Source organism: Ursus americanus, chromosome 26 (assembly GCF_024610735.1).
Source record: "Ursus americanus isolate L20-20 chromosome 26, mUrsAme1.1.p, whole genome shotgun sequence".
In the NCBI taxonomy this organism is placed as follows: domain Eukaryota; kingdom Metazoa; phylum Chordata; class Mammalia; order Carnivora; family Ursidae; genus Ursus; species Ursus americanus.
The window spans coordinates 42,563,447-42,591,180 of NC_142152.1; the positions used below are offsets into that span (position 1 = coordinate 42,563,447).

The window sequence follows — 27,734 nt, forward strand, 5'->3', positions numbered from 1 at the left end:
CCTGCCTTTGGTTTGCCCTAAAACCATGTCCTTCACACTAGCCTAGAATTCCAGGATCATTGAACTAATGCGGACTCACCCAGTGCACCCACCATGATTTTGTAAAGCCCATCTTCTTTATTGCCTATTTTACATAATTTGAGGTCTCCATGTGAAGGATCTAGTTCACCCTTGGGGGGATTAACTCACTCCAAAAGCCAGTTTCTATAATCCTGAGAATCTCGGAGGGGAGGGGCCCTTAGCCACCGCCCAGGTCAGCCACCAGGTGGTTTCACATCTGAGGACCCCCACCTGGAGCACTGTGAGTCCCGTAAACCTAGCCCTGCCCTGGGCTCCTTTGTGGCTAGCTCCTCCCACCATTGGTCCTCCTCCAGCTCCTCCCAACACCCCATCCTCCCCCCGCCCCCAGCCCCGGAACAATCTGGAAGCTCCTTACGTTGTAAACAAACCTGTCTGAACTCTCCCTCCACCCTCATCTCTGGGGAAACCCTGCTTTAACAGGAACGGGGTTTTCACACTGGGCCTTGGGGCCCATTAGGACTGTATGAAATGAACATAGGGCTTCTTAACTGGCATTAAAATAGAAAAAATAGAGTGGAAACTTCCAGCCACGTGGTCAGGGGAGGCGGGCATTGTGCATTGGCTGGGGCACCCTGTAAAATGTATTTCTGCCCCCAGCCGTATCTGAGAGCTGTCCCCGGGTTTTCCCTGCAGCCTGGGCTGGGGGCGGGGGTTGGGGGAGGTGGGCGGAGGGAAGGAAGAGGAGCAGTCGGCGTGCCGGCTCCCGACCCACAGTCGGCTCTGTGAGATCTCCTCCACCTGCACCCCAGGACCTGCACCCCAGGGCGGCCCTCCTGCTCTCCTGACCCGGAGGCCTGGCCCACTTCTTCCTTTCTACCCCACTTCTGGTGGGCTATTTCAAAGCCCCATCTCTGAATTTGTCGGTTTCCAGAGCCTTCACCTGCCTCTGGTCCGCAGAACTTGCCCCAAGGGCTCTGCAGGAATCAGTTTCCCAGCTGGTCCAAACATTAACAACCCTCCCTCCCTCCCTCCCGCCACGGCCTCCCGGCCTTCCAGCTCTCTCCTTCCTGCCTTAGTTACTAAATAGGAGAACTTTGTTGTCCTGCTCCACCTTGACCTCTGGACAACGTTCCACACTAACCCGCATTGCCTCCATTCCATCACCAGCGTGTTCTCCCGCCTGCTAGCGGCTCCTTCTCCGTCTCTGCAGACTTGGCCCCCTCTCAGGCCTTTCTCTGGAGCTCCTGGACAGTACCTTTGTGCAAATAATGCACAGAAAAGCCTGGGCTGGGACTTTCCCAGCGCCCCACCTACCTGGTCTTCTCTCAGGACTCACCACCCAGGTGACTATACCACCACCTTCCAGAACCCGCAAGCACCCCCACAGGGGATCTGGCACGAGCTTGCCATTTCTGCCTCCTAAATGCCCCTCGGATCCATTTGCTTCTGTCCACCTTCACGCTCCACTTCCTTCCCCAAGTCCCTCACCCCTGTCGTCATCACCAGCCGCTCACCTAGACCTCTGTAGCCCCGACTGCACCTGTCTCCACCCTGTAGCCAGGGTGGGCTTTTCGAACCCAGATCTGATCTTGGCAGTGCCCTCTTCCACACACTCCCCAAAGCCTTGGACACCTCAGCATTCCGAGAAGAAAGACGGCTGCCTTAACCAGGCTCATGGGCTCTGCAGGACACCCCACCTTCCTATTTGTCTCTGCTCCCACTGTGCTCCCTGTCACCTTTGTAAACCTCACTCTAAACTGCCCCCACACTGTCTGGCCTGGACACTGTTCCCTCTCTTTTTCTTGTAATTAATGTCCCCGTGGACCTTCAGCTCCCGCATTTCCCTAGGGTCCCTTCCCACCTCGACTTGCTTTCTTCCCAGGCCCAATCCCCTCGTATAAATAGGTTCTCAGAATGTGGGACCCCCCAGCATGGCACGTGCTCACCCACTCCAGCGAGCCCTCCAACCCCTACTCTTCTCTGCCCCCCACCTCCTTTCACATCCACTCTCCTCCTGTTTCCTCCACTGTGTTTCTGTTACATATCAAGTCCTGCAGATTAGCTCCCTAATACTTGGTGCACTGGTCCCAAAGTGATCACCTTTGGCGTCCCTCCGTTAAGCTGGAACACAGGGCACAGACTCTGGACCCAGGAAGCCTGGGTTTGAATATCAGTTCTGCTCCTGCCTACCCACGCGGACTGGGCAGGTCACTTACTCCACCTGCGTCTGCAGCAGGGGCGTGAGAAGACTTGTTTTCTTGTAGGGCTACGAGACTTAAACGAGCAAAGTCTGTTTTTGGAAATGACCCAGGACAGGGCCTGGCATGCTCTGACTGCACATGTGTATAAAGTAAACAAATAAGTCTTCGATTTCCTTTTTGATTTCTTCTTTGACCCGTGGATGATTTATAAATGTGTTAGCTTCCAAATATTTGGAGGTTTTCCAGAAATCTTTTAGTTACTGATTTCTTTTATTTTTACTTTATTTATTTGAGAGAGAGAGAGCATAAGCGGAGCAGGGAGAGGGGCGGAGGGAAGAGGGACAAGCAGACTCCCCACTGAGCAGGGAGCCTGATGCAGGGCTCAATCCGGGGACCTTGGGATCATGACCTGAGCTGAAGTCAGATGCTTAACTGACTGAGCCACTCAGGTGCCCCTTGCTACTGATTTCTAGTATTTCATTCCATTGTGGTCAAAGAACATATTCTGCATGATTTGAATCCTTTCAAATTTATTGAGACTTCTTTTACGGCCCAGATTATGGTGTATGCTGGAATATTCTGTATGCAAAATCATCATGCTGAAGGGAAGATGCCAGTCACTGATATAATTTTAGAAAATGCAAGCTAACCTTTAGTGGCAGAAAGTGGATCTGTGGCAGCCTGGCGGGTGGGACGGCAGGCGCTGGGGAGGGGGACGGAGGGGCGACGAGGAAGCTCAGGGAGATGCATCTACTCACCGTCTTGCTTGCAGTCTCGGTTTCACAGGTGTGCGGGTATGTCCAAACATATCAAATTGTACTTTAAACACGTGTGGTTTATTGCGTGTCATTTATGCCTCATAAAGCTGTTTTTTAAAAATTGATGTTTAATGGCACCCGGGTGGCTCGGTTGGTTAAGCATCTGCCTTTGGCTCAGGTCATGATCCTGGTACTGGGATCGAGTCCCAAATCGGGCTCCCTGCTCAGTGGGGAGTCTGCTCCCCCCTGGGCTGCTCCCCCTGCTTGTGTTCCCTGTCAAATTTGTAAAATCTTAAAAAAAAAAAAAAAAAGAATTGATGTTTAGCAAAGAGCTAGAGGAAATGTTCAGAATTGAGTTATAATGATAAGGAAAACTCAGTGGCTTCTATTTTGGAAAGAGATACAGTTGACCAGGAAGAGGATGGTGTTGGTTAAAGCACGGGTCTGCAGCTGGACTGTGAGCCCTGTCCCTGCCACCTAGTGGCTGTGTCACTTTGAGCGAGCTGCTCAACCTCTCTGTGCCTTGGTCTTCTCATCTCTACAGTAGTGATGATCACGGTAAGGATGGTGTGGATGCCGTGAGCTGACCCCAGGGAACCCCAAAGCACCTGGCATGCGATGGATGTGCTGTTCTCTCTCTCTCTTCTTTTTATTATATTATGTTAGTCACCATATAGTACATCCCTGGTTTTTGATGTAAAGTTCGATGATTCATTAGTTGAGTATAAGGATGTGCTGTTCTCTTAATGAAGGGCAGGGAGACAGGGTGGCCTGTGCTGGCGGTTGCCAGGTCACCATGATGCTGTCCTGCACTTGTACCCATCTGATGGGTTTGGGCTCACTGCTTGAGCAGGAAGGGGAGGGCTGAGAGCAGGGTCCCAAAGGAAGTGAAGGGATAGGCTCTGGGAGAGAGGGGAGGTGCAGTGATGCGGCCAGCATCAGGGTGGAGTGACCTGGCCACTTAGAGTTGGCTCTGAAGAGGATTTCCACACAGCAAACCATTTTCCACTGACCAACTATAAAACTGGGGACACTGTGGTACCCAAACTGTTCTTTTCCTGGCCAGTTTTGACCCATCCTTTGAGGCCCAGCTGGGCAGCCATTCCTGGAAGGCCCAGATGGGGTTAGTAACTTCCCTGTTAACTTGCACATGCTGTCACCAGAAGGAGGCACCACAAACACTCCTTTGCCCTCCTCTCCCATTGCTGTCAGCAGAATGTGGCCATTTTGACAGGGGAAATGGTATCCTGTTGTTCACTGAGCACCATCCATTTTATCTCTGCTGACGGAAAGCCCGTGTTCAGGCCCTGGGATGCAGTGGGTGCAAAATTAGGTCACTGCATGCATGGTGGAAACATGAAGCCAATGCCATGCAAGTACACGGATTTGTAAACTGAGGAGTGCTGGGAGGGTCCTGAGACCAGAGGAGAGCAGTGTTAGCTGCTGGTGGGGGGAGGTGGGGAAGGGCATCTGCAAAAGTGAAATCTAGAAGGAATATGAGGAGTCGTAGGGAACAGGGACAAGGCGAGGAAGGAAAGAAAATGGAGGCCAGAAAAGCCTTTTCTGTGAGATGGGTGCACAGCCTGCAAGGGGTAGGGTGGCCACTGGGGCCGAAGCAAGAGGTAGGGGCCAGATGCCGCACTGCACTGCGCCAGGGGACTCGGAACATGGCCCAAGAAGCACAGGAGGCATGGGAGGCTGTCCCTGGGCCCCACCGTTCTGACAGTGCTCCACTCTGACCCTTGTGCGCATGGAGGTCAGACCCAGGGAGAGCTGAGTAGGCCCGCACCTGCAGAACTGCTGGGTGAAGAAGGCGCAGGCTTGTGGAGACCAAGGAGGACGAGCTAACAGTCCAGGAGAGGTGGAGGAGCCTGTAGGAGCCTGCGTGGGGAACACTGCAGTCACCCTGGGGAACATGGGGCCCAGGCCAGAGCAGCAGGTGACCTGTTCAGTGTCGCCATGTTGGGCTGAACTGTGTGTGGCACATCCAAGTGGATGGGCACCCAGCAACAGGACCCTGGGGTGTGAGCAAGGACACGGTGGGAGGGGTGGATGGGAAGGAAGGGAGCTGGATCTGCTTGGCAGGCACAGGGCTGCCCCAGGATGCAGTCTCAGTCTAGCGAAGAGCTGGGAACCTGGAGGGACAGGAGGAGGCTGTGCCTAGGCAGGGGTGCAATGTGACCCCCTCCCTGTCCCACCCGGGCTCCCACTCTCCCTCCTACAGAAGCCCCAGGCTGACTCTCCTGGCCTGCTCTGAGCCCCCCAGGCAAGGCACACGGAGCAGGACGGTCTCAGGCAGCATCTTCAGGGGCTTACATTCTAGCGGGGGAGAGACAGACTATAAACACGCAAATGACACGTGGGACAGTCCAGACCAGTTCTTCAAACCCCAAGAACAGCAGCCCTGGGCGTGGGCTCGAACTTCTTCCTGGAAGCACCGTCACTTTTCCCTTGATTCACCTTCAAACCTGTGAGTCATCTTTGACTCATCCCTCAGCCCCCACATTCTGAATGCTGCCAAGTCTGCTGGATTTTTCCTTTTAAATGCCCTTTCTCTCCATCTTCGGAGGCCCACCCTGCCCCAGCCCTTCAGCCCCCGTGCCCTGGCCACCTTCAGCTGGTTCTTGCTGGATTTACCTGTTCTACCTTCATTCCTGTTCTCATCTGCCCACTCCCAGTGCAGGAATGTCCAGGGATCCCGGGGCACCAAGCCAGCAGTACCTGTGCAGGCATTCAAGACCTGGGGCCCAGATGCCTAGCTCATGCCACCTCCAGACCCCTTGTCTGCTGCCTGAGACCCACAGACTCCCCATCTCCGCACCTGCCCTCGGTGCTCTCGGCGCTCTAGGGCCTGGAACGCCAGCTGCAGAACACCTCCCCCCCAAACCCCCCCGCACCCTGGACTGTCTCAAGGGGGCGACATCACTGTCAGCCCTGACCAGGTGGCCTGGAGTTGAAGAAGAGCGTAGCAGAGAAGCAGAGGCAGAGGGAGGGAGAACAGGACAGGGTGACAGCAGGGGGAGGGGGGCAAGAATATGCTGCTGCATTGTGTTCTGGTTCTGTTCCAGCCTCCCTCCTCCATTCCTCCAGCCTCCACAGGCAGCGGGAATGACGCCCTCCCATGAAGCGATCACCCTCAGATGAAACATCTTCATGGCCTGTTTTCATTCCTTCACTGAACAAAGATGACTGCAGCAACGCAAGGACTTTATGGTCTGGCCCTGGTCTTTCTTCCCAGACCCTTCTCTGTCCACACTCAGTTGTTCCCCAAACGTGCCTGGAACCTCAGAGCAGTTCCTCCTGCAAGATCCTTCTCCAGGCGACAAGTGTCTTGCCAAGCTTGGCAGAGAAATCCCCTCAGGCCAAATTCACTCTACAAGCCTTCTCCCCTTCCCATGGGGCTGAATTAAACTTAGACTTTGTCTTTTCCACCTCCTCCCCCCGCCCCCACCACCCCGTCCCCCACCAACTCAAGACAGAGCAGGTGGCCATCTAGGTATGGAAAGGCCTTGAGCACGTGTGTGAAGGCACCGGGTTAGAGCCCCTGGGCCCAAAGGCAGTAACTAACCTTTGGCGCCATCTACTGGCCAGTTGATGGGTTGTTTGGGGTCTCTAACAGGAAACGGCTTTGATGTTCAGGGATTTCATGTTTGTTTATTTCTTGTGAACGGGAGAATTAGGAGAGAATTATGTGAGATCCAGTCTAGATCACCACCATTAATGTCTCGCCCTGAAAAGTCCACGGCAAAGCTTCCAGCCTTTCGGTGAGTAGGGAGGAAACACGGTCTAGAAGAAAATGGGAGGCAATTTTTGGAAATTAAAAAAAAAATGTATTTCACTGCTAAAACCTCATATAGGAAGAAAGGCAGGAAGGTTAAAAAAGCCAAAACTGGAATCATCTGAGTGCTAACAGGGAGAGTTACCATGCCCAGCCTTCCCCGCTCCTCTTCTCGACCTCCCCTGGATCTCTCTTGGGCCATGAGGGTGGTGGAGTGGGCCCACCCTCCCTGCTCCCTTCTTCATCCCGGCTGTCACGGGGGCTGTCACAAGGACAAAGCCCTTTAGTCTGACCCCCACCTGGATGCAGCATCTTGTTCAGCCAGTGGAAGAACAGGCCCAGCTGACCCAGAGGGACTATTGATTCTGATACCCCTGGGTAGGGTGGGGTTGGGTCCAAAACTGAAATTGAGGTGGGGGAATGAGCGGGTGTGATGTCCCCAGCTGACAGATCCTTTTTGTCTGTACTGAGGCAGGGGGCATCTGCCGGTCAGTTAGGATTCTGCCCATGTGGCCAGTTGACCAGGCAGTGAGCACCTTGGTCTGGCCACCTTGCCACGAAAGGGGTTGCTGTCATTTTTGGGTCCTGAGCTGGGCTCACCAGGCTCTCCAAAAGCTGGTCCTGCTGCTTCTCCCCTCACCTCCAAACCCCACAATAAAGTGTCCCCTCTTGCCCCCCAGCATCCTGCTCCTTCACACCTTGGCCCATGCCCTTCCCTTTCACCTACCTGGAAAAGGCCACTCCTTTAAGAGCCCCAGGGAGAGGACATGTCTGCTTCTTTGTCCCTCTTCTGTCAGCCTCTGCTGATTTTGGGGCAAGGGTCTTCCTCTTGAAGCCTGTTTCCTCATCTGGAAAAATGGGGGTAGGGAGGGACAGCTGGACCAGGTTCCACTTGTCTTAGTATGGTTCTAAAGTCCTTCACTGGAGGACGGACCAGCTGTTGTGTAAGTGCATTATTAAACAGAACTGAGCACCCAGTGAGGGACGGGAAACTTGCACACTGCAAAGCCTCATAACTTCCCTGAAGTAGGGCAGACAAGTGTGTCCCAACGACTATGTCGTGGCAGATCACACGGCAAACTTCAGAGTTCAAGCTGCCAAGGGCTGCACAATAAGGACAATTTGTCAGCGACTTCACAATTATTCTGAGCAGCAGATGACATGCCCGCCTTTACGTTCAGAGCCCTTCCAGCAACTTGGCATTTCACTTGAAATACAGGCCAGGGGTGCCCGGCCGGCCCAGTTGGTGGAGCATAGGACTCTTGATCTCGGGGTCGTGACTTCAAGCCCCCATACTAGGCGCAGAGAATACCTTTAAAAAACCCAACAGGATAAATAAACCCAACACTACATTTCACTCAACATTTAATCCTGATAACCCAATTAGAGCTAGTGAGTTAACCCCGACAGCATGCTTTAGCAGGGTGTCAGTGGTCCTCCTTCTCCTCCTCCTCAATATAAGCCCTATGCCCAACGTGGGGCTCAAACTCACGACCCTGAGGTCAAGAGTCACATGTTCTATCAGCTGAGCCAGTTAGGCGCCTGTGGGCTATTCTCACGGGTGAGAAGCCAGGCACCACGTCTACTTTTGTGCCCACCACCCTGCCGTGATTTCCCTGCCTGTGCCTCACCGGTGTTCCTGTCACTAACGGGATCTCTTCTGATTTTTATCTTTTAAAAATCTATAACTGAAATCATTATTTAAAAACTCCCCCTTTAAAAGAGAATTGTAGGCAAGCCTCCCAACTTCTGTCCTTTTTGAGGAAGGATGGCAGCAGTGAGGGGAGCCAGGCTCCCCGTGAGTCCCCTGAGCATTCAGATCTGTCATATGGATCAACTACAAGGAGTGATGACAATGTTAGCAGCCGCGTGCTGGCCGCCCCGCTTAGGATACAGGACGTTACCGAGAGTGCTGAGCTGTTTTACCACATCCATATGTGTGTCCTTACGTGTCGGATGTGTTTGAATTTAAATAAATGGTTATCACATGTATCTATAACTTCTTTTTTTCTCAACACTGTTTGTAGAGATGTATTCGTTCCGACTCGTACAACAGCAGCTTACTCCTTTTTTCCTGCCGCATAATAGTCCACCACACAACTCTACTGCGATTTGTGTGTCTGTTCTGTGGGTAAACATCTGGGTTGTCTCCGGACTTCGTTACTATAAACTCTATGCTGCTATGGACATTCTAGTCACGTCTCCCGGTTACACTGGGTTTTACACTCATCCATTTTAGCAGATGCAGCCAAACTGCCTTTAAAATGTTCCCCGACACTCCCAGCAGGAAGTGAGTCTCTTAATTCTCACCATCTCGAGCACCTGGTCTGCCATATTAGCATTTCTGCCCGTCTGGTGGGTGTAAGATGGTATCTCACTGTCCTTTTAATTTGCATTTCTTTGATTGATCTGACTCCAGGGACTCCAGGATCATGACCAAAGGCAGTCACTTAACCAACTGAGCCACCCAGGCGCCCCTGGATTTCATTTTTTTGATGGCTGAGTAGTATTCCAAAAGGGGGGATTTTTACATAATTATTTCATTTATAGATGTTTAAAGATAAAAATTAGAAGAGATTATCTTTTCATGTCTTTACGGGCACTGGTCTGAATCCCTGCTCCACTGTCACACTATGGAGCCTTGGGGAGATTGACTTCTGTGGGCCTCAGTTTCCTTACCTGTAAAGTTCCTGTCTAGAGACAGACCACTTTCAAAGACCTATAGATGCTGACACTGCTGGGCCCTCACCCACAAATCACAAAAACTTTACAGTTGGCATTTTAGTACCTCCTTCTGTCATTCGAATTCCCAAGGGCGCTGGACAGGGCCCCAGCTGGGGGCTGTGACTGCACGGAAGACTAAGGGAAGGCCCGCTGCTGCCTGTCCGTCTGCTTCCTGCCACCCGACACTCGGTTCACTGCTCCCTCCTCTGGCTTTCTTGTCTCGTTCCTTCATTCTGTGTGAGACACACATGTATCATCTCTACCACCATCTGTGAGGGGCTCTGGGAGGAGCAGAGGTGACTACAAATGTCCCACCCTCCATGTCTAACCAGAGGCCAGAGGGACATCTCTAGGCACCATATGTGACAGTCCCTCCATGGCTCGGCTCCTTCCGTGGTTCACTTTGATGTTAGGATCAAGTCCAAAGTCTTCAGCACAGCCTTCTTGGGGCCCTTCCTCTATTTCCCTGCTCATCCCCCCGCCCCCCTGCCCCCCACTCTCCCGAAACCACCACCTACCCCACATGCCTCCTCCCACCTGTGTTCTATCTCTGTGAACAGGTGCTGAAGGTTGTCTCTGGAGCCACCTCCTCGGGGAGCCACGGGATGGGTACTGTCTCCCTCCTCTTTCCTCCCATGGCGCTTCTTCATGTACATGCGGTAGCCCTGTACTGTGGTCATTCGTCACGTGCACTCCGGGCGCGGACCCGGTACCCTCCTAGGCATTGCTAGGGTATGTAGTGGGCCCCCAGGAGGTGCAATGAGAGAAGAGGCAGACAAGGTGATGAATGAGAAAGATAAAGACACTGTTTTGCCATTCTGTGGTGCTGCCAGGTGGGCTGGACGGCCGGTTAACTTAGGAGAAATGTTCAGAATAGCCATGTCAAGCCGCGGTCCACGTGCCGTTAGCAATATAAACAACAGGAATGGTTGCTGATCTCATAGAACTCTCGGCCTCGGCCTCATCTCCAGCGGAAGCCCGAGGACGCAGGGGCACGGAGCACAGGGAACCAGAGGAGCCGAGAGCAGGGAGACGAGCGCTGGATCCGGACACAGGCATCCAACACCCAGGGAACAGTCCGGACTTTCTCTGGGCGCCAATGAACGAGAGCCCCGATGGCAACACAAACACAACAGAGCCGTGGAATCATCTGTTGGTAAGGGTGAGGCAGATCTCCGTGAGGGCGGTGCCAGGGTTTCCCTCCGTGTAAGAAACGCGTTCCACCCGAACCAACTGGAAGCCTGCCTTGGGATAGTGGCCACCAGGGCACCCGGGGGGCAAGCTGGCAACAGAGCAAACGACAGTGGCTGGAGGGAGAGGGTGAGAACAGCTTTGTTGGGGGGGACCTCTCCTGTATTAGGCTGAAATACATCTAACACACGTACCGAGCACCTGCTGCATGCTGGGCCCCATGGGGTGTGCAGGATAAGCGCAGACCGGACCCAGCAGGGCACACCCTGGCTTCCTTCGACTTGCCCTGGGAACTGTCAGTGGATTAAAATACATAGTATGTTCTCTTCCTACCTGGAAATCTGAACACGGGTCTGAAAGGAGCTGGGTGACTCGAGGATGCTGCTGGGCTCATCGGCATCCCCCGAGTTACCGAGGAAGGTGGCACTTCCGGAACTCGTGGGTCAGGCACTCTCTTAGTCTGGGCTAGAAGGCCCGCAGCCAAAACCAGAACTTGTTACATATCTTCTCAGGCCCCATCACAGCTCTGTTGTGATGATGGAGGCAAGCTGCCCTGAAGGGTGTAAGGTTCTGGTTGGGTTCAGAAGTTTGTGGCTCTGGGCAATCCCCCTTGAAAGTCCCTTAGAAAGGCACCTCACTGGGCCATACAGGCTGTCTCTCTGAGCCACATGTAAGAGATTTTCCTCCAGCCTGGAATGGGTGTTGGTGCCTCTCTGAGCACGGGGTATGGGGGGCTAACTTGATTTTAGGGGCCAAAGGCTCTTTGCTCTTGGAATCCCATGAGGCCACAGCTGGTGGTGCCCCGAGCATATGCACACGTGGTGGGGGCAATCCCTGCACTAAACAGCTGTGTGCATGTGTAGACGTCAGTGAGCCAAGCGCTTCCGTGACTTGGGCCCCCGCAGATCACAGACTTCTATAATCCAGATTCAGGGGCCCTGGAATCAAAAGTCAGGTTCACATTCAGGTTCTGTCACACGCTTGCGTTGTGGGAATTTCTATCAGCCAGATGGGATTAATTATATCTACTTTCTGCGAGTATTTGGGGGGTTAAATTAGATGAAGGAGGGGAGATGGCCTTGTACATAGTAAGTGCTCAATAAATGGCAGTGGATTTTTTTTTTAAAGATTTTATTTATGTATTTGACAGAGAGAGAGGGAGCACCAGCAGGGGGAGCAGCAGAGGGAGAGGGAGAAGCAGACTCCCCGCCGAATGTGGGGCTCGATCCCAGGACCCGGGGATCATGACGTGAGCTGAAGGCAGACACTTAACCGACTGAGCCACCCAGGCACCCCGGGCAGTGGATTTTGAATTGTTAATGGACCACCCTTGGTTTGGTCTCAGAAGCAGCACCCTTACAAAGAGTCTCTTAGGAGGGGCATCAGCTTCTCATTATGTAGGAAATTGTTCCCCTGAACAAGCCAATATAAGTAGGGGTTTTCCCAAAAGGAATGAAAAGCCCCTTGGATTAGGAAATGGAGCTGAGCTTGGGACTGGGAGGAACGGAGGGCCTCTGCTCTGGGGAGATGAGGCCGGCATCCTGGGCAGGGGGTGAAGGATGGAAGTGCACCTGGCCACAGAGCTGTCTGTTGGGGCCCTAAGGAGACTGTGTGGGGTGTGAACGGGCCCCAGGCTGAGCGCGGTCTGGGTGGAGTGGTGCCTTTGCCACTGCCTGAGGAATCGCTGCTCGCGGGGAGCTGTGAGGACAGAGTCCCACTTCAGCAGCCCTGAACTGTCCTGGTCTGCAGGACACTGTGCACAGGCTGTCTGAGTCTCAGCAGGGATGGCCTGGAGGAGCAGGTCGCTGGCCAGTGTGGTGGACAGCCACTGCCTGCTCAGTGCTCGCTCCTTCTCCTCTGCTCACGGGCCGTGCTCCTGACCCACCCTAGCCTGGGACTCTGGCCAGTGGCCCAGCTTAGTACCGCACCTCCCTCCTCTGCAGTGTGGGCGCCTGGCCTTGGCCGGGGTGACTGGTTCGCGACAGAATCAGACTGCAATCACACCAATCACAGTCCTTCCCCCAGCGTTTTCTCCCTGGAATTGGTGGGAAGAGCTTATCCTCCTTCTCATGTTCAAGGTTATACTGAAGCCACCAGGGAGAGTCGGAGATGAGAGATGGTCAGTGAGCAGCTTTCAAGATGCAGGCAGGGAAGCCGCGCTCCTGCCCCTGCGCTACCCATGGCTCGGCGCTGAGGCCACAACCCCATTTCATTCATGATCCTGGGAGCTGGGCTTTTGTTTCTGGCAACCAAAGGAGCTTCGAATGGTGCTCCAGTGTTCAGGAGTTTGCTGTTGGGTGGGAGTGGGGAGGATCTCAAAAAGATAATGTATTTCCTTTCTTAAGAAGAGCTCAGAGTGGCTTACAAATTGAAGAGATGGAACCTTATTTGCTAGTGAGGCAGGACTCCTGGGTTGAATGAGAAAGAAATCTGATGAATGACTCTTAGATGCTATTTACATTCAGTGGCCCACACTCTTGGTTGTCTGTTTGGTCATTTCCAACAGCCTCTCCCCTACTCGCTTCCCCAACCTCTCAGCGGTCAGGGGGCCAGGTGACCTGGTCCTGGGCAACAGGACAGAAGTCTCTGCTGGTCGGGGTTTTATGGTTTGATATTTTTTCTTCTATTATAACTTGCCTCAAATAATTTTTAGACCTTAGTGGATGTATAAAAATAATGAAAAAGTTAAATAATAGATTTTTTTAAATTATAAACATTTCTAGTTTCTTTTTGTTTTGGATAGAAATAAACGTAAGTATTTCAAACATTCCAAGATAATTTACAGGGTAAATGAAAGAATACAGAATGGGGCGGTGGGGGGGCGCCTGGATGGATCAGTTGGTTAAGTGTCTTGATTTCGGCTCAGGTCAGGATCTCAGGGTTGTGAGATCGAGCCCCTGATATTCCTCCTAGGAGGCAAGAGATTTCATTAACCCTTCATTTGCCACACACTGATCTAGGTCTGGGGACTCAAAGATCTACAAGATGCACTTCCTGTGCTGGGAGCTCCGCGCTGGGGAGACAGACGCAAGATGGATCATTGTATACTCTGATGTAAGTGCCATGACAAAAATAGGCTCAGGGTGTTATGGGAGCACGGTGAGGGCCCTTCCCGATGGCCGTGACACCGGGCCGAGTGGTCAGGGAGATGTGGTCAGGGCAGAAGAAGGGCATGCCAAAGGAGGGGACGGCATGTGCAGAGGTATAAAGGTGAGAAGCAGTGGGGCAGGGGCATGCTCCGTAGGAAGGCAGGGCCCATCCGGAAAGCCTGGGACTACGCGGGGGGGGGGGGGGGCACGGTCTCTATCCTACAGGAGACAGTGGGGAGCAGGGAAGGCCACCGGGAAATCTGTGTTCTAGGTGGATCATGGAGTCTGGTGGAACTGGGATTTGAGGATCACAAACGTGGGCACAGGGAGACAATGAGAAAGCTGCTGCAAGGGTTGGGGGAGACCGGCAGGAGGCATTTACTTCCCATCTGTGCTCTGGTGTGAGCAGATCTCCTTGTTCAGAAACAGACCACCGGGGGGCACCTGGATGGCTCAGTTGGCTAAGCGTCTGCCTTCAGCTCAGATCAGGCTCCTGCTCAGCCAGGAGCCCACTGCTGCTTCTTCCTCTCCCTCTGCCTCTCTCTCTCTCATGAATAAATAAACAAAATCTTAAAAAAGAAAAGAACAGAAACAGATCTTCTGATCGATGGTTCTTGACCTCTGAAAGCATCGGTCCACACAGCCATTTGCTTGCTCCTGGAAGTTTTTTTGCTATTTTCATAGAATGGATATCAAAATTCATTTTGATCAAAGTATCTCATTAGCTTTTGACTTTCAGTGAGAACAAAAAAGTCACCATTTAATCAAGAACCTTTTGTTCTGTCAGCTAATATCAAGTAAGGAGCTTCTTTAAAAAGAAGTCCTGATTATACAGTCATGAATAACCATGAAGATAAAAAGAGGGAAGGAACAGAGGAGTCCAGCGCGCCAGCATGAGCTCCCTGTTGAGCTAACTTTTTGAGAGGATGGACAAAATGTAGAGGAAGGAAAGCATCATCAGAGATGAACCCTGGAACACGACACAATCCTGAAAAATACTGTCCGGAAGACCATGCTGCGGTTTGTCGGAATCCTACGGAAAACAAAACAGGCCTTTGTGGCGCTCTCTCGGAACAAGAAGAACGAGGGGGTGGCCCCGCTGCAGAGGGGACGGTACAAGGTAGTAAGTGCAGCCCGGAGAAGTCACCTACACTCCCCGTCATAGACACACACCGTGACGTCAGCAACACACAGGCTCCTGATAAGCTTGGCCCTTTGAGGGCCTGGATATGGGGAGCTGGAGACCTCAGTGATGCATGTGGGGGCAGGGGAACCACCGGCCTGGGCACACGCTCCGCTCATACTTCCCGGTGGCAGGACTTTGGCTTCAACAACTAGAAGGAATTCTTAACCTTCTGGAGGTATTCATGTCCTATGGCTGCAGAAACAAATGACCACCACGCCGGCGGGGTGGGGGTGGGGGTGGGGAGAGGGTGTGTGTGTGAGGTTTACATGAGGCATTTATTCTCTCACAGTGTTGGAGGCCAGAGCCAGGCATCAGCATGTGGCAGGACCTTGACCCCTGTACAGACTCTAAGGGAGGATCCTTTCTGGCCTCTTCCAGCTCCTGCTGGCTCCACATGTTCCTCAGCTTGTGGCCGCCTGCTCCCGCTCCAGTCTCTGCCTCTGTCCTCCCAGGGCCACCTTGGCTCTGTGTCTCTTTAAGGACACCTGTCATTGGATTGAGGGCCCACTGGGCTAATCCAGGATGATCTCATCTCAAGATCCTTGATTACATCTGCAAAGACCCTTTTCCCAAATAAGGTGATGCTCACAGGTCTCAGGGATTCGGATGTGGACGTATCTCTTGGGGGGCCACCATTCAACCCCCTAAATCATAAAGCACTTTCAGAATCTGAGGAGAGCCAAGGAACTGTGAATCCTGTCATTGCTGGAAGCTGAGGCTGAGGCAAGGGTTCCTGTACAAGTAATTTATGGAGGGGGCGCTCCAAGGAGAAGGGGAGTGAGGAAAGCAAGTGAGGGCAGGGGACAGAAGCTAAGCAAGAATGGCCTCAGCTGGGTACTAGCTTCCACCTGGTCTCCTGAGCTGCCCTGAACCGATGATTGCACTCGCATTGTTCCCACCTGGAGGCAAGGGGTAGCCTTTGTGCCCTAAGTCAGTCAATTTCCCCTGGTGGGGGGCAGTATAGTCTCTCTGGCCAGGAGCTCCCTTTGGGCCAAGGAGGATTCATCAAAGAAATGGGTAGGAACACTCCCAGCAGCCTCTGGGGCTGGGTTAAAGGGATCTGGCCGAGGACCCACGTCTACAGCAGACTCTAGAAAAATCACACGCACACCCCATCCAGTCTCAGGTTGAGGACCTGTGACCACTGCTGACCTGACACTTCTGGTCTCTCATTTTTCCTCGTCTCCCAGGGGAGATGATGGGCATGTCTGGGAAGCAGACGGAACACCCTCCCATCAGTCCTCTTCGGACTGCCCTCCTGCAGAGCCGCCCGCACTGAGGAGGGGCCGCCTCGGGGTGGGTGAGATGAATCCAAAGGGAGTCCCTTTGGCCGCAGATGCACAGCCCTCCTTTCTAATCAGCTTTTCAGGAATAAAGCTACCAGCTTCATCTCCACCTGTCCACCTCCTACCTCTCTCAGGTAGTTCTGCATCTAGGCGGAGGGGGGAATGAGAGGATATTTACAAAACTCCTAAGACCCCAAGTCTTGTCGTTAAAGACAGTGGCCCTCGAAGTACCATCTGTGGGCTGGCTGCCAATTCCCAACCTGCTGCCCAACGGCTCGCCCCAGGACGTGATCAACACTCTCCTTTCCCTGGGAAAGCTTGCTGCCAGAACAGTCAGCTGACCTCGACAGCGTGCGCTGCAATGCAGAGGACTTCCGTTCTGCCTCGCCTCTGTGCCGACCGGCGCCCTGAGCAGCACTGACAGAGGCTGTTGTGGACAAACCCAGGAGGCTGAGTCCAGAGAGGCTGGTGAGACAGGTGGGCCCGACCTGAAGGGCTCTCATCTGAAACATGGAGGACAGGATAATGAGCATAAGTTAAAAAGAGGCAACACTGACTCAAAAATAATGCAATAGTAACACAAATGACTAATGGGTGACCGTCTAGAGCCTTCACCACGGCTGCCGTGTTGCTGGCTTTGCGCTTGGAGGCCTCATTGGGGCCATGGGCAGACGCCACGGCTGTACATGCCAGAAGTATCTGTGGGGAAGAACAGAGTGGAGACAAGGGGAGGTGGTTGAAGGGGAAGGCCTGTGGGCTAGATGTGGGAGTGGAAGGGGGCTTGGTGTGTTTTGGAGGGCAGCTCCCATCATGGGGGAGAGGGGAGAACTAAGTGGAGTTGGAACCACCATGGAGGGTCCCTCACTAGCCTGGGCCCCTAGGCGGGTCCCAGCAATGTGCTCATGTTTTTGTAAATTTTGAAAAATTAAGCTCTTCCACCGCAGATCGCTGAGACTACGGTCTCTTTCTGCTCCCTTTCTGCTGTCAGATGCCTACACTTAGTTTAGGTGTAGTGGGCTGTTGTGGACATGGCTCAGTGGCTTCTCTGTGTAGTCAAGGGTGTGGGGCCAGAGGTTTCAGGGATGTGAATGGGTCCCAGAGCGCCTGGTGAAGGAAGTGCGTGAGAAGTTGGGGGGAAGCAAAGTTTGAAACACATGAAGGTGGCTGGTGGAAAATTCTCCCGGTTACCAGAGCTGTGAGATGTTAAGTGGAGGAGTCAGTTCTTATCAATGCCTAATCAGGACAGAAGGTCCTCCTGCAAAGAATATACTCCATAACGCAGTGAACACAACTATAAACACACATTTTTTTTCCTCTGGGAATGACACGAAATAGATTTGATCAGAATTCTCATGTCCTATGCAAGAACCAGTAGCAATACTGCAAAGAGCCAAGTATATCTGTGTGCGGAGTCATGTGTTTTCTACATCCGACGTCTGTTGGGGTGCAAATCTGTGTACCCGGTACATCTCACCCTGATGCATTCGGCATGCCAAAGGGTCCCAGAGGCAGCGAAGCCACCTCCGAAACCAGTGCTCTGTGACGGGACCCCCACACCTCTGCGTCTAAGTCAACGTGCGCGTCCTAACAATGGGAGGACAACACCGCGCAGCACTACAACACAGTGGCCGAGACACACTCGAATCTGGGTGTCTGAATTTCAGATACTTTTTGTACATTCTCTCTCCATTATTGATCATACCAAAACCCAAACAGGACGAGAAGGTAACTGAGGGGAAGCAAAACACATAAAGTGAAAAAAAGGAAGATGAACAGCAAGTTAAAAACGTTAAAATATAATTATAAATATAAAATATAATTATCATTATATCACAATGGACACTAAAAATTCTTAGGGTCAGAATGATAAGGATAAGGGAACAAATCATGACAGCCAAGAAAAGTACACAATGGAACTTAAAATCATAGCGATAAAGGTCATGAGAATCAGGGGCGCCTGGGTGGCACAACGGTTAAGCGTCTGCCTTCGGCTCAGGGCGTGATCCCGGCGTTCTGGGATCGAGCCCCACATCAGGCTCCTCCGCTGTGAGCCTGCTTCTTCCTCTCCCATTCCCCCTGCTTGTGTTCCCTCTCTCGCTGGCTGTCTCTATCTCTGTCAAATAAATAAATAAAATCTTAAAAAAAAAAAAAAAAGATCATGAGAATCAGGACACTCCCAGACAGGAAACCAAAGACCAGAAGGCAGATGATCCAAAGGAAAACTTGGTACAGTCCACGGCTGCACGTGAGGGTCAGCAGCAGCTTCCTTCCGGTGAATCTGTTAACTTCAACAAACACCACAATCTTGCATTATGGCCCATTACAAGGAGCACTCATATTTTTACTTACTTAGTTTTCTAAAGATTTTTATTTAATTTTTATTTTTACCCATTTCTTTTAAAAAGCATATATCAGGAGATGCTTTTCCAACCTTATTGAGGTATAATAGACAAATAAAAATTGCATATATTTAAAAAAAAAAGATTTTTATTTACTTATTTACTTGAGAGAGACAGAGACAGAGAGAGTGAGAGAGAGAGTGTGAACGGGGGTGGGGGGGAGGAGCAGAGGGAGAGGGACAAGTAGACTCCGTGTTGAGCACAGAAGCGGACACGGGGCTCAATGTGGGGCTCAATCCCAGGACCCTGAGATCATGACCTCAGCGGAAACCAAGAGTCAGATGCTTAACCAACTGAGCCACCCAGGCGCCCCGAGCACTCATATTTTTAAATTTAACAATCATACTTTTGAATTTCCGAAAGCTCTTCTTTACGTCTAGGTTTCTCACCTGAGCAACTACATGAGTGCTAGTGATGTCCTTCATGGAGATGCAAAGGACTGGGGAAGCAGCAGCTTGGAGTACAACCAGGAGTCCTGTACTGTTTTCCACCTGAAGGAACTGGTAGCACGACTGAATTACAGGTCCTTTATACATTCTAGGTTGTCAAAAGGCACACTAGCTTCCTATGCCTTTCCTTATCTTTTATACATGTACTATCTTAAAGCTCTCTGTGGGTGACATGGAGACGTCCTGCTCAGATCCCCTTCTAGAAAGGACCAGCTGCCCAGATGCAAGGAGGGGGCTTAGCTGACAGGCTCCATCTCAGCTTTCAAACCAAGGTCATGCTCTTTTTGGGGCATCTCCCAGCCAATGACTGGCAAGCCATGGTAGCTAAGGTATCTGTCTTTCTGGGCAGTCCCTAGTCAGTGACTGAGCCAGACAGCAGTACAAGGGTCTGGCCATTTCCCCCTGACCCAGGGCCTCTCCATCAAGGAATCTGCTCCAGAGCTCCCTAGTGGGCTGGCTGAGACTCTGTCAGGTCTGCACTGCTGTCTGAGGGAGTTAGCTGGGGCCGCTCTGCTGCAGGCTGCAGGCCTCTGCAACAGCTCTGCTGCATGTGTCGCATTCTGGAGCCTGGGCTGAAGTTACCAGGGGAAGCTCTTGTGGCCGATTACTGGAGTGTAAGAGCGCACGCCCAAATGCCCACGTGCAAGCACATTTCAAGCCTCTGCACATATGTTCACTAGCATTGACTAAAGCAAGTTGCATGGCCAAATGTGACATGAAGGGGTTAAGAATGACTTGACCCCCTTGAGGCCATGGCAAAGGGACTGGATGTATACTGCTGTTATGGGGACTGATAATTCACCTACTGCCAATAATGGTCCATCAAGTAGGTATAAGACTCGACATAACCATACTCCGTCAGCTCATACTTCCCAGCTCATACTTCTGGAATACTCTTAATGCTTATCTACAGGGTTTCCTCTGGGGTTAAGGCACATAGAGATGCAGAGATAACTGGAGAACTCTAAGATTTCTGGGGGACTCCTTAAGATTATTCGGATGAAAGGTTTTCTGGATATGAAAGGCAAAATCTGATGCTCCTCTATGACCAGTGTCATCTGAAGACTGAACATGCTTCCTAGTTCAGTGGGATCTGATCACCATTTCAGGTGGAGTGCGTACTGTGAACCTGTATTGCCGTTAGGTACCTGTTTCAGGATATACACATTTAAACCACTTCACTGAGGTATGTTTGACATACAGAATGCTCTACTTATTTAAGTTTTTTGGGGGGTGGGAGGGGCAGAGGCAGAGAGAAAGAAAATCCCAAGCAAGCTCCCAGAATGGGAGCATGGGGCTTGATCTCATGACCCTGAGGTCACGACCTGAGCCAAAATCAAGAACCGGATGCTCAACTGACTGAGCCACCCAGGCGCCCCCAAATGCTGTACTTATTTAATGCATACAACTTGGTGAGTTTCAGGATATGGGTGGACATTTTCCTAATGGTAGCCTTGATCTGCATCAGTGTAACACTGCAGACCTCTGAGCTCTCGTGTCCTAATGTTCCCGAACCTGATCAACCACATGGATCATAAACGCCTGTCTTGAATCAGTTTTCCAAATGTACAGGATTATTAGAATATAGCAGAATGTTCAGAACTTATTACTTTCATAGTTCTTATCATGATCTAAAATTTTTAATTTTTTCCAAGAAATAAAAGATTTGAGAAAGTGCACACATGTGCACGTGTGTGTGTGTGTATGTGTGGCGGGGAGGGGAAGAAGGCGGAGGGAAAGGGAGAGAGAGCCTCTCTAGTTGAATCTCTGCTGTGCAGGAAGCCCAACATGGGGCTCGATCTCATCTCACGACCCTGGGATCATGACCTGAGCCGAAATCAAGAGTTGGATGCTTAACTGACTGAGCCACCCAGGTGCCCTCAAGAAAGATAAAGTTTAAAAATGAAATTGTTTTAAAATAATGAAAAAGAGCAGTCCCTGCCCCACCACTCCCCTTTCCTCTACCCTCCTACACACAGGCAGCGACTCCCACTCTCCCAGCACTTTCCAAGTCACAGGCCTACACGGCTATTTTGTAAATGACCCATAGATACTACTGACTTCCTGTTATGGCAGATGAAGATTTAGCTCTTTCACCACTAACAACCCCAGAGTCTGCTTCCCCATCCTCTCAGAGTTTATGATGAACTTTGGCTAAATCAATAATCGGTGTTCACATTATCAAGGACATGTAACAATTGCTCAATGAGGAGCCAGGAAGTTGACCACTGCATGCCCCCATTTTTTAAAATAACTTCCAGTTATTCTGTTATTCCAGCTATTCTACCTTGTGTTTATATTTGCATTGTTTTTGTTTCATAAAAATTTTCCCTAAAGTCTCCAACAGATCCTTCAATTACCTATCAATGTAATATTTTCAGTCCACTTAAATGCAGTGGCTCGCCTACTGATTTCCCGGAGCCCTCCTTCCCACAGCCTCGCGTCCTTCCACTCCAACTTAGGCCTGTTGCCCATCCTGGTGATTCCTCTCACCGCTTTTCTCGGTTAGAATCCTTATTTCCTAGAGCCCAGGTCCTCCTCTTTCTCAGGTTAGCCCCTGGTTCTGCAGAAGCACATTCTCTGGGGTACATGGCAAATGCTGGCAGGGATGCTGAGGGATGTGTCCGCTTGTGCAGCTGCTCCGGAGAGCCATCTGGCAGTGTCAATCAAATGAAGAATACGCGTAAGCGCTGTGCCCTAGCAGTCTTGCTCCCGAGCACACATCAAAGGCAAATGCTCAAACGAGTCCACAAGAGGACACGTATGAGGATGGTCACCCCAATGCTGTTTATGTGTTTGTGTGCATAAAGACTGCTGATTTCTGCAGATAACTGTATACCTTGTCAGTTCACTGCATTCTCTTAATAGCAGTTTTTTGGGTTGATTCTCTTGGGTTTTCTTTTTTTTTTTTTTTTTTTTTTTTTTTTTTTTTAAAGATTTTGTTTATTTATTTAACACAGATAGAGCCAGCGAGAGAGGGAACACAAGCAGGGGGAGTGGGAGAGGAAGAAGCAGGCTTCCTGGCGGAGGAGCCTGATGTGGGGCTCGATCCCATAACGCTGGGATCACGCCCTGAGCCGAAGGCAGACGCTTAACCGCTGTGCCACCCAGGCGCCCCTCTCTTGGGTTTTCTAAGTACTTGATCATACCATCAATAAATAGAAGTTTTACTTCCTCTTTTCTACTTTTTATACATCTAATTTTTTCCTCTTGTCTGACTGCTTTGGTTAATACCTTCAGTACAATGTTAAACAGTGGTAGAAACAGAAAGTCTTGTCCTGACTTTAGTAGGGCTACGGGCCATTACATTTCACTTAATTTTTATTACACAATTGGATTTTTTACTTTTTTGTTTTAATGTAATTTCTATACCCAACATGGGGCTTGAACTCATCACGCCAAGATCAAGAGTCACACGCTCTACCGACTGAGCCAGCCAGGTGCTGCTCATTATTACTGTATTTTTAACTTTCTTTTTAAATTGTGGAATGACTCAAACACACATATAGACGTACAAAGATGTGTAAAATACGTATGCATGATTAAAAAGACTAAGAATAAAACCAATACCAGTGTCCTATCACTCAGGTTAAGAAACATCACTAGATCTTGGAAGCTCCCTGGGAGCCTCTCTCTAAGGTAGCTACCATCTTGTCTTTTGTGTTATCATTTTGTAGTAGATGTGGGTGGGGTGGGGATAAAGTGCTGTAACAAAGATATTCAAAGATACTGCATTAGAGGGGCAGGGTGGCTCAGTCAGTTAAGCAGCTGACTCTCGCTTCTGGCTGAGGACCGAGCCCCATGTTGGGTTCCACACTGAGCAGGGAGTCTGCTTGAGGATTCTCTCCCTCTTCTCTGCCCCACCCCCCATTCCCTCTCACTCTCTCCCTCTCAAATAAATCTTTAAAAAGAAAAAAAGAAAAAAAAAAGATACTGCATTAGAACATGAAGAAGTGTTTCTTTTCACATCTACACCGATGTGAACAGTCCAGGCCGGTGAGGCAGCTGCTCTAAGTGGCTATTCAGGGAAACTGATTTCCTTACATCTTTGTTTTCTGTCACTAGGATGTTTTACTGTCTGTGTGGTTGAAGCTGTGTCATTGGCACTTCTGGTGCCAGCCAGCAGTAAACGGGAAAGAGATGATGGGAAAGGCACCCTAAAGTCTTAGACTCAGACCTAAATGATAAGTGTGGCCCTCTGGACATAAACTGTGCAGCAAACACTCTAGTTTATGCTGAACACTTGCTTTCCTTCTGTGACTGTGTCAGTCTGGTATGTGCCTATATGACCGGCCTCCAGTAAAAACCCTGGGTGCTATGTCTGGAATGGATTATCACAAATTTGGTGGAGGAGGAATTAAGCATGTCCTGTGTGGCTCCACTTGGAGGACTCCTGGCTCACACCCGATTTCCTCTAGACTTTGCCATGGCCTTTTTCCTTTGCTGATTTTGTGTCCATTCACTGTAATAAAGTAAAATCTTGTGTACGACCACATGCTGAGTTCTGAGTCCTCCTAGCAAATCGCTGAACCTGGGGGTGGTCTGGGGGAACCTTCACAGCAAGGTTATGAAATGTGGGAAACACAGGGCTCATCACGGGTGGAGCATTTGGCTGGGCTATGGTGTGGGTCAGGTTCGGCATGTCTCTCAGGAATAGTGCCAAGATGAGGATTTGCTGTACTTTCTGCCTTTTTTTTAAAAGATTTTATTTATTTATTTGACAGAGATAGAGACAGCCAGCGAGAGAGGGAACACAAGCAGGGGGAATAGGAGAGGAAGAAGCAGGCTTCCAGCAGAGGAGCCTGATGTGGGGCTCGATCCCAGACCGCTGGGATCACGCCCTGAGCCGAAGGCAGACGCTTAACGACTGAGCCACCCAGGCGCCCCTGTACTTTCTGCTTCTTAGTTCATCCTGCCCTACCTCCCGCTCGCAGGAGGGGGTCAGAGCAGAATATTTCTATGGTGTAAAATGAAGGTTCTCAGTTAATGCTGGTGGCAGGGAATTCATTAATACAAGGTCTAGGCAAACCAAGTACAGCTGAGAATTGGGGCCAGGACAACCAGGGCACTCTGTCCCTAGACAAAATGGTATGACAATGGCAGTGGGCACTGGCGCCTGTCCCAGTCTGAACCAGCTGCCCTTTACATCTGATGCACAACTATTATCACCACCTTCCTGGTGGATCCCTATGTTTTTCCCGCTTATTTCCTGTACTGCTTGCCTTTCAGGGGTTACTCTCGTGTTTTGGTGGAGCAGATCCTCTCATGGCTTTCTGAGAAAGGCTACACGGATGGTAAACTGTTTGAGACCTCACATGTCCAAAAATGTCTTTATTCTAACCCCATACTTAATTGATGGGTTTAGTTACAGGCTGGAAGAAACTTTTCCTCAGAATTCTGGAAGTATTTCTCCACTGTTCTCTTTCATTCAGTGAATTTTTATTGAGAACCTAATACATGCCTGGCAGTGCTCTAAGTATGAGGGATACATCAGTGAACAACAGAGACTAAGATACAGAGGGACAGAGTCCAAGAGCTTATATTCCAGATTGAGTTCTGGCTTTTGGTGTAGTGGCTGAGAAGTCTAAAGCCAATCCGATTTCTGATCCTTTGTATGTGACATTTTCTCTGCCAGCTTGCGGGATCTTCTCTTTATTCCAAGTGTTCAAAAAGTTCATAGTGTTGTGCCTTGTATGGACTTATTTTCATCCATTTTGCTGGGTACCAGGTAGGCTCATTTGCTCTGCAGACTCATGTCCTTCAGTTCTGGACATTTTTCTTGAACATTCTGTAGATGATTTCCTCCTCCAGTGTTTGGATGCTGGACCTCTCTCTCAGGGTGGCACTCCTTCTTATCTCTAGTTCTCCTAAGATTCATCTTGTTGCTCTTCCTGGGAGATTTTCTCAATTTTCTTTTCCAACCCTTCTAGTGTTTTTATTCCTGCTATTCACAATATTAATATCCAAGAGGTTTTTTCCTTTAAAAATGTCATCCTGTTTATGAACTTACCTGAAAATATCAGAATGTTTTAAAATTTTCATCTCCCTTGCATAGCCTGTTTACTCCAACATTGCTTTTTCCCTTCTGTTCATTCGTTTTCATCTCTAAAACTCATGCTTAAAGGCTTTTCTCAGATGTATGGATAATCCTTGGTTGCCTGCTTATGATTAAGAGCCAGGGACTGGGGGCGCCTGGGTGGCTCAGTCGGTTAACAGCATCTGCCTTCAGCTCAGGGCATGATCCTGGGGTCTTGGGATGGAGCCCCGCATTGGGCTCCCTGCTCATCAAGGGAGTCTGCTTCTCCATCTCCCTCTGCCCCTGCTCATGTGTGCTCTCTCTCACTCACTCTCTCTCTCAAATAAATAAAATCTTGAAGAAAAAAAAAAAAAGAGCCAGGGACTAAAAAACACTTTGAAGATCTGAGCACTTGGGTTTAGGACTTTTAGACTTTGGAGTTCACTTCAGAGAAATCTGTATGGGACATTTGTTACAGAAACTCTTTTGCCTCTATCTTGGGAATTGCCAGACTCTCCAGAAAAGAATCCTTTAAAATTTCTACATGAAGAGTAAAGATTTGGTTGTCAGTTTAGTGGGGAGAAAAGGATGAGGATCCCAGCATTCAGCAATCACATGTTCTCTTAATCCCCATCTTCAAAATACTACTTGTGACCTAATAATTTGGCTTAGTATCCCCTACACAGAAAGTCTTTTGTTTTGCCTTTTTCACTTAGAGTTCTGCTAGGATGAGGAATCTAGATTGGTGAGGATATATGTAGGATAAACCCCAAGAAGTAGGAGTGCTGGATTGAAAAATGCCTACACTTTATTTTATCTTATTTAAGTGAGTTCCATGCCCAGCATGGAGCCCAACTCGGGGCTTGAACTCATGACCCTGAGATCAAGATTTGAGCTGAAATCAAGAGTTGGACGCTTAACCAACTGAACCACCCAGGTGCCCCGAGAGCATACATTTTCGATTTGTATTGGTTATTGCCAAATTATGCTCTATTGAGCTTGTATCATATATACCACCACCAGCAATATTTGCTTTTTCATACCTTGTAAACAGATATCAAACTTTTTGACTTTGAAAAAAGGTGGAAAATATTTTACCTATGTTCTTTCAATTTACATTTTTCTTAAGTTTGAGATTATCTTTTCATGGTTGAGACATGTTTCCATTTTTTCCTCGTGTTTGCTCATAGAATCTTTGCCCACTGCATTGTCAACTGATTTAAATGAGCTCTTCACTTTTTCCAGTTTCTGGTTGTTGAATTTGCTTATGGTAGTTTATTAGAAAGGAAAACTGTTTTTTGTTTTTTAACAAAGCACTTTCATTTTCTATGCAAAGGTGATTCAGAGAATTTACATAAAGGTGTGAGGTGGTCAGCTAAGCGGGGAGCCTGAGTGTGGTTTGGGCAATGTTGCCATGGGAGCAGGACTGGGGCCCCCCATCTCACAGGCTGCCTGCTGGGTCTTCTGCTTTTCCTGATAGGTTGTGGCCAAAGGGACAGTAGAGAGAGCAAAGGAGGCAACCCTCGCCTCCACTGTGCCTGTCCTTCCCTAACTGCCCAGTGAGCGAGGATTTGGGCCTTGCCTGAGCTCCATCATGTCTGAGTTTGGGGGTGTTAGAAACAGGGGGAGAAGTAGAAAAAAACTGCCTTCTTGAAACATACATTTTCTTGTTTATTTTATTTTTTGTTATTTTTAAATGATTTATTTATTTTGAGAGAGAGAGAGAGAGAGCAGGAGGGGCAGAGGGAGAGGAAGAGAGAATCTCAAGCAGGCTCCACACTCAGCGTGGAACCCGATGCAGGGCTTGATCTCACAACTCAGAGATCATGACCTGAGCCAAAATCAAGAGTTGGATGCTTAACAGATTGAGCCACCCAGGTGCCCCTTGTTACTGTTTTGTCTTAAAGGGAAAGGTCCCTTCAAGGCCCTTTGGGGGGGGGGGACCAAAATGCCATCATAGTAGTAGGGACTATAGCATCTACAAGTATTAAAGAGGAAAACATTCTTCAGTGTGGTCAAATTTCTTCTATGGCTTCTGCATCTTTTGTCTTGTTGAGAAAGACCCACACTCCGAGATTATTAAAAATGTCTCCTCTTGGGATGCCTGGGTGGCTCAGTTGGTTGGGCGTCTGCCTTCGGCTCAGGTCATGATCCCAGGGTCCTGGGATCGAGTCCCACGTCAGGCTTCCTGCTCAGCGGGAAGCCTGCTTCTCCATCCGCCTGCCGCTCCCCCTGCTTGTGCTCACTCATGCTCTCTCTCTCTCTGACAAATAAATAAATAAAATCTAAAAAGAAAAAAAAAAAAAGCCAAAAGCACTTGACAAGGATAGGGCACAAACACCATTAAAAAAAAAGTCTCCTCTTATTGCCCACACTATTTTTCTTTTTTGTATTTTAATTTTCCCTTCATTTGGATTCCCCCCCCAGATGGCTACCCAGTTGTCCTAATCTTACTTATTGAACATTCATCTTTTACTCAGACATTTTAAATAACATTTTAAAAATTACATACAAAATTCTTGTGCATTTGGGTTTATTTCTGGAATTCTTGTTCTGTTGACCTGCCTGTTCATGTGCCTATGTTACACTATTACAATTATTATAGTTTTGTCTTATCTTTCAATATTTGATAAAGC

General features: G+C 49.8%; 1 protein-coding gene across 11 annotated transcripts in view; it reads right to left on the reverse strand.

Moving 5' to 3' along the window:
• Nucleotides 1-6,607: 6,607 nt before the first annotated feature.
• LOC123778161 (uncharacterized) overlaps nt 6,608-27,734 on the reverse strand; it is a 35,890-nt gene continuing 14,763 nt past the window's right edge. For 4 of the 11 annotated variants that reach the window (XR_015721892.1, XR_015721893.1, XR_015721894.1 and 1 more), the window contains 5 exons: nt 16,577-16,737; nt 10,020-14,795; nt 9,547-9,715; nt 7,486-7,606; nt 6,608-6,766 (listed from right to left, as the gene is read on the reverse strand). Coding sequence is in view for 1 of the 11 variants with exons in the window: in XM_045775387.2 (XP_045631343.1) it covers nt 6,684-6,766; nt 7,486-7,606; nt 16,577-16,737 (365 nt within the window). In the remaining 10 variants the exon portion in view is untranslated. The remainder of the gene's footprint in view (nt 6,767-7,485; nt 7,607-9,546; nt 9,716-10,019; nt 14,796-16,576; nt 16,738-27,734) is intronic. The other 7 variants (XR_015721890.1, XR_015721888.1, XR_015721891.1 and 4 more) reach the window with 7 other exon arrangements.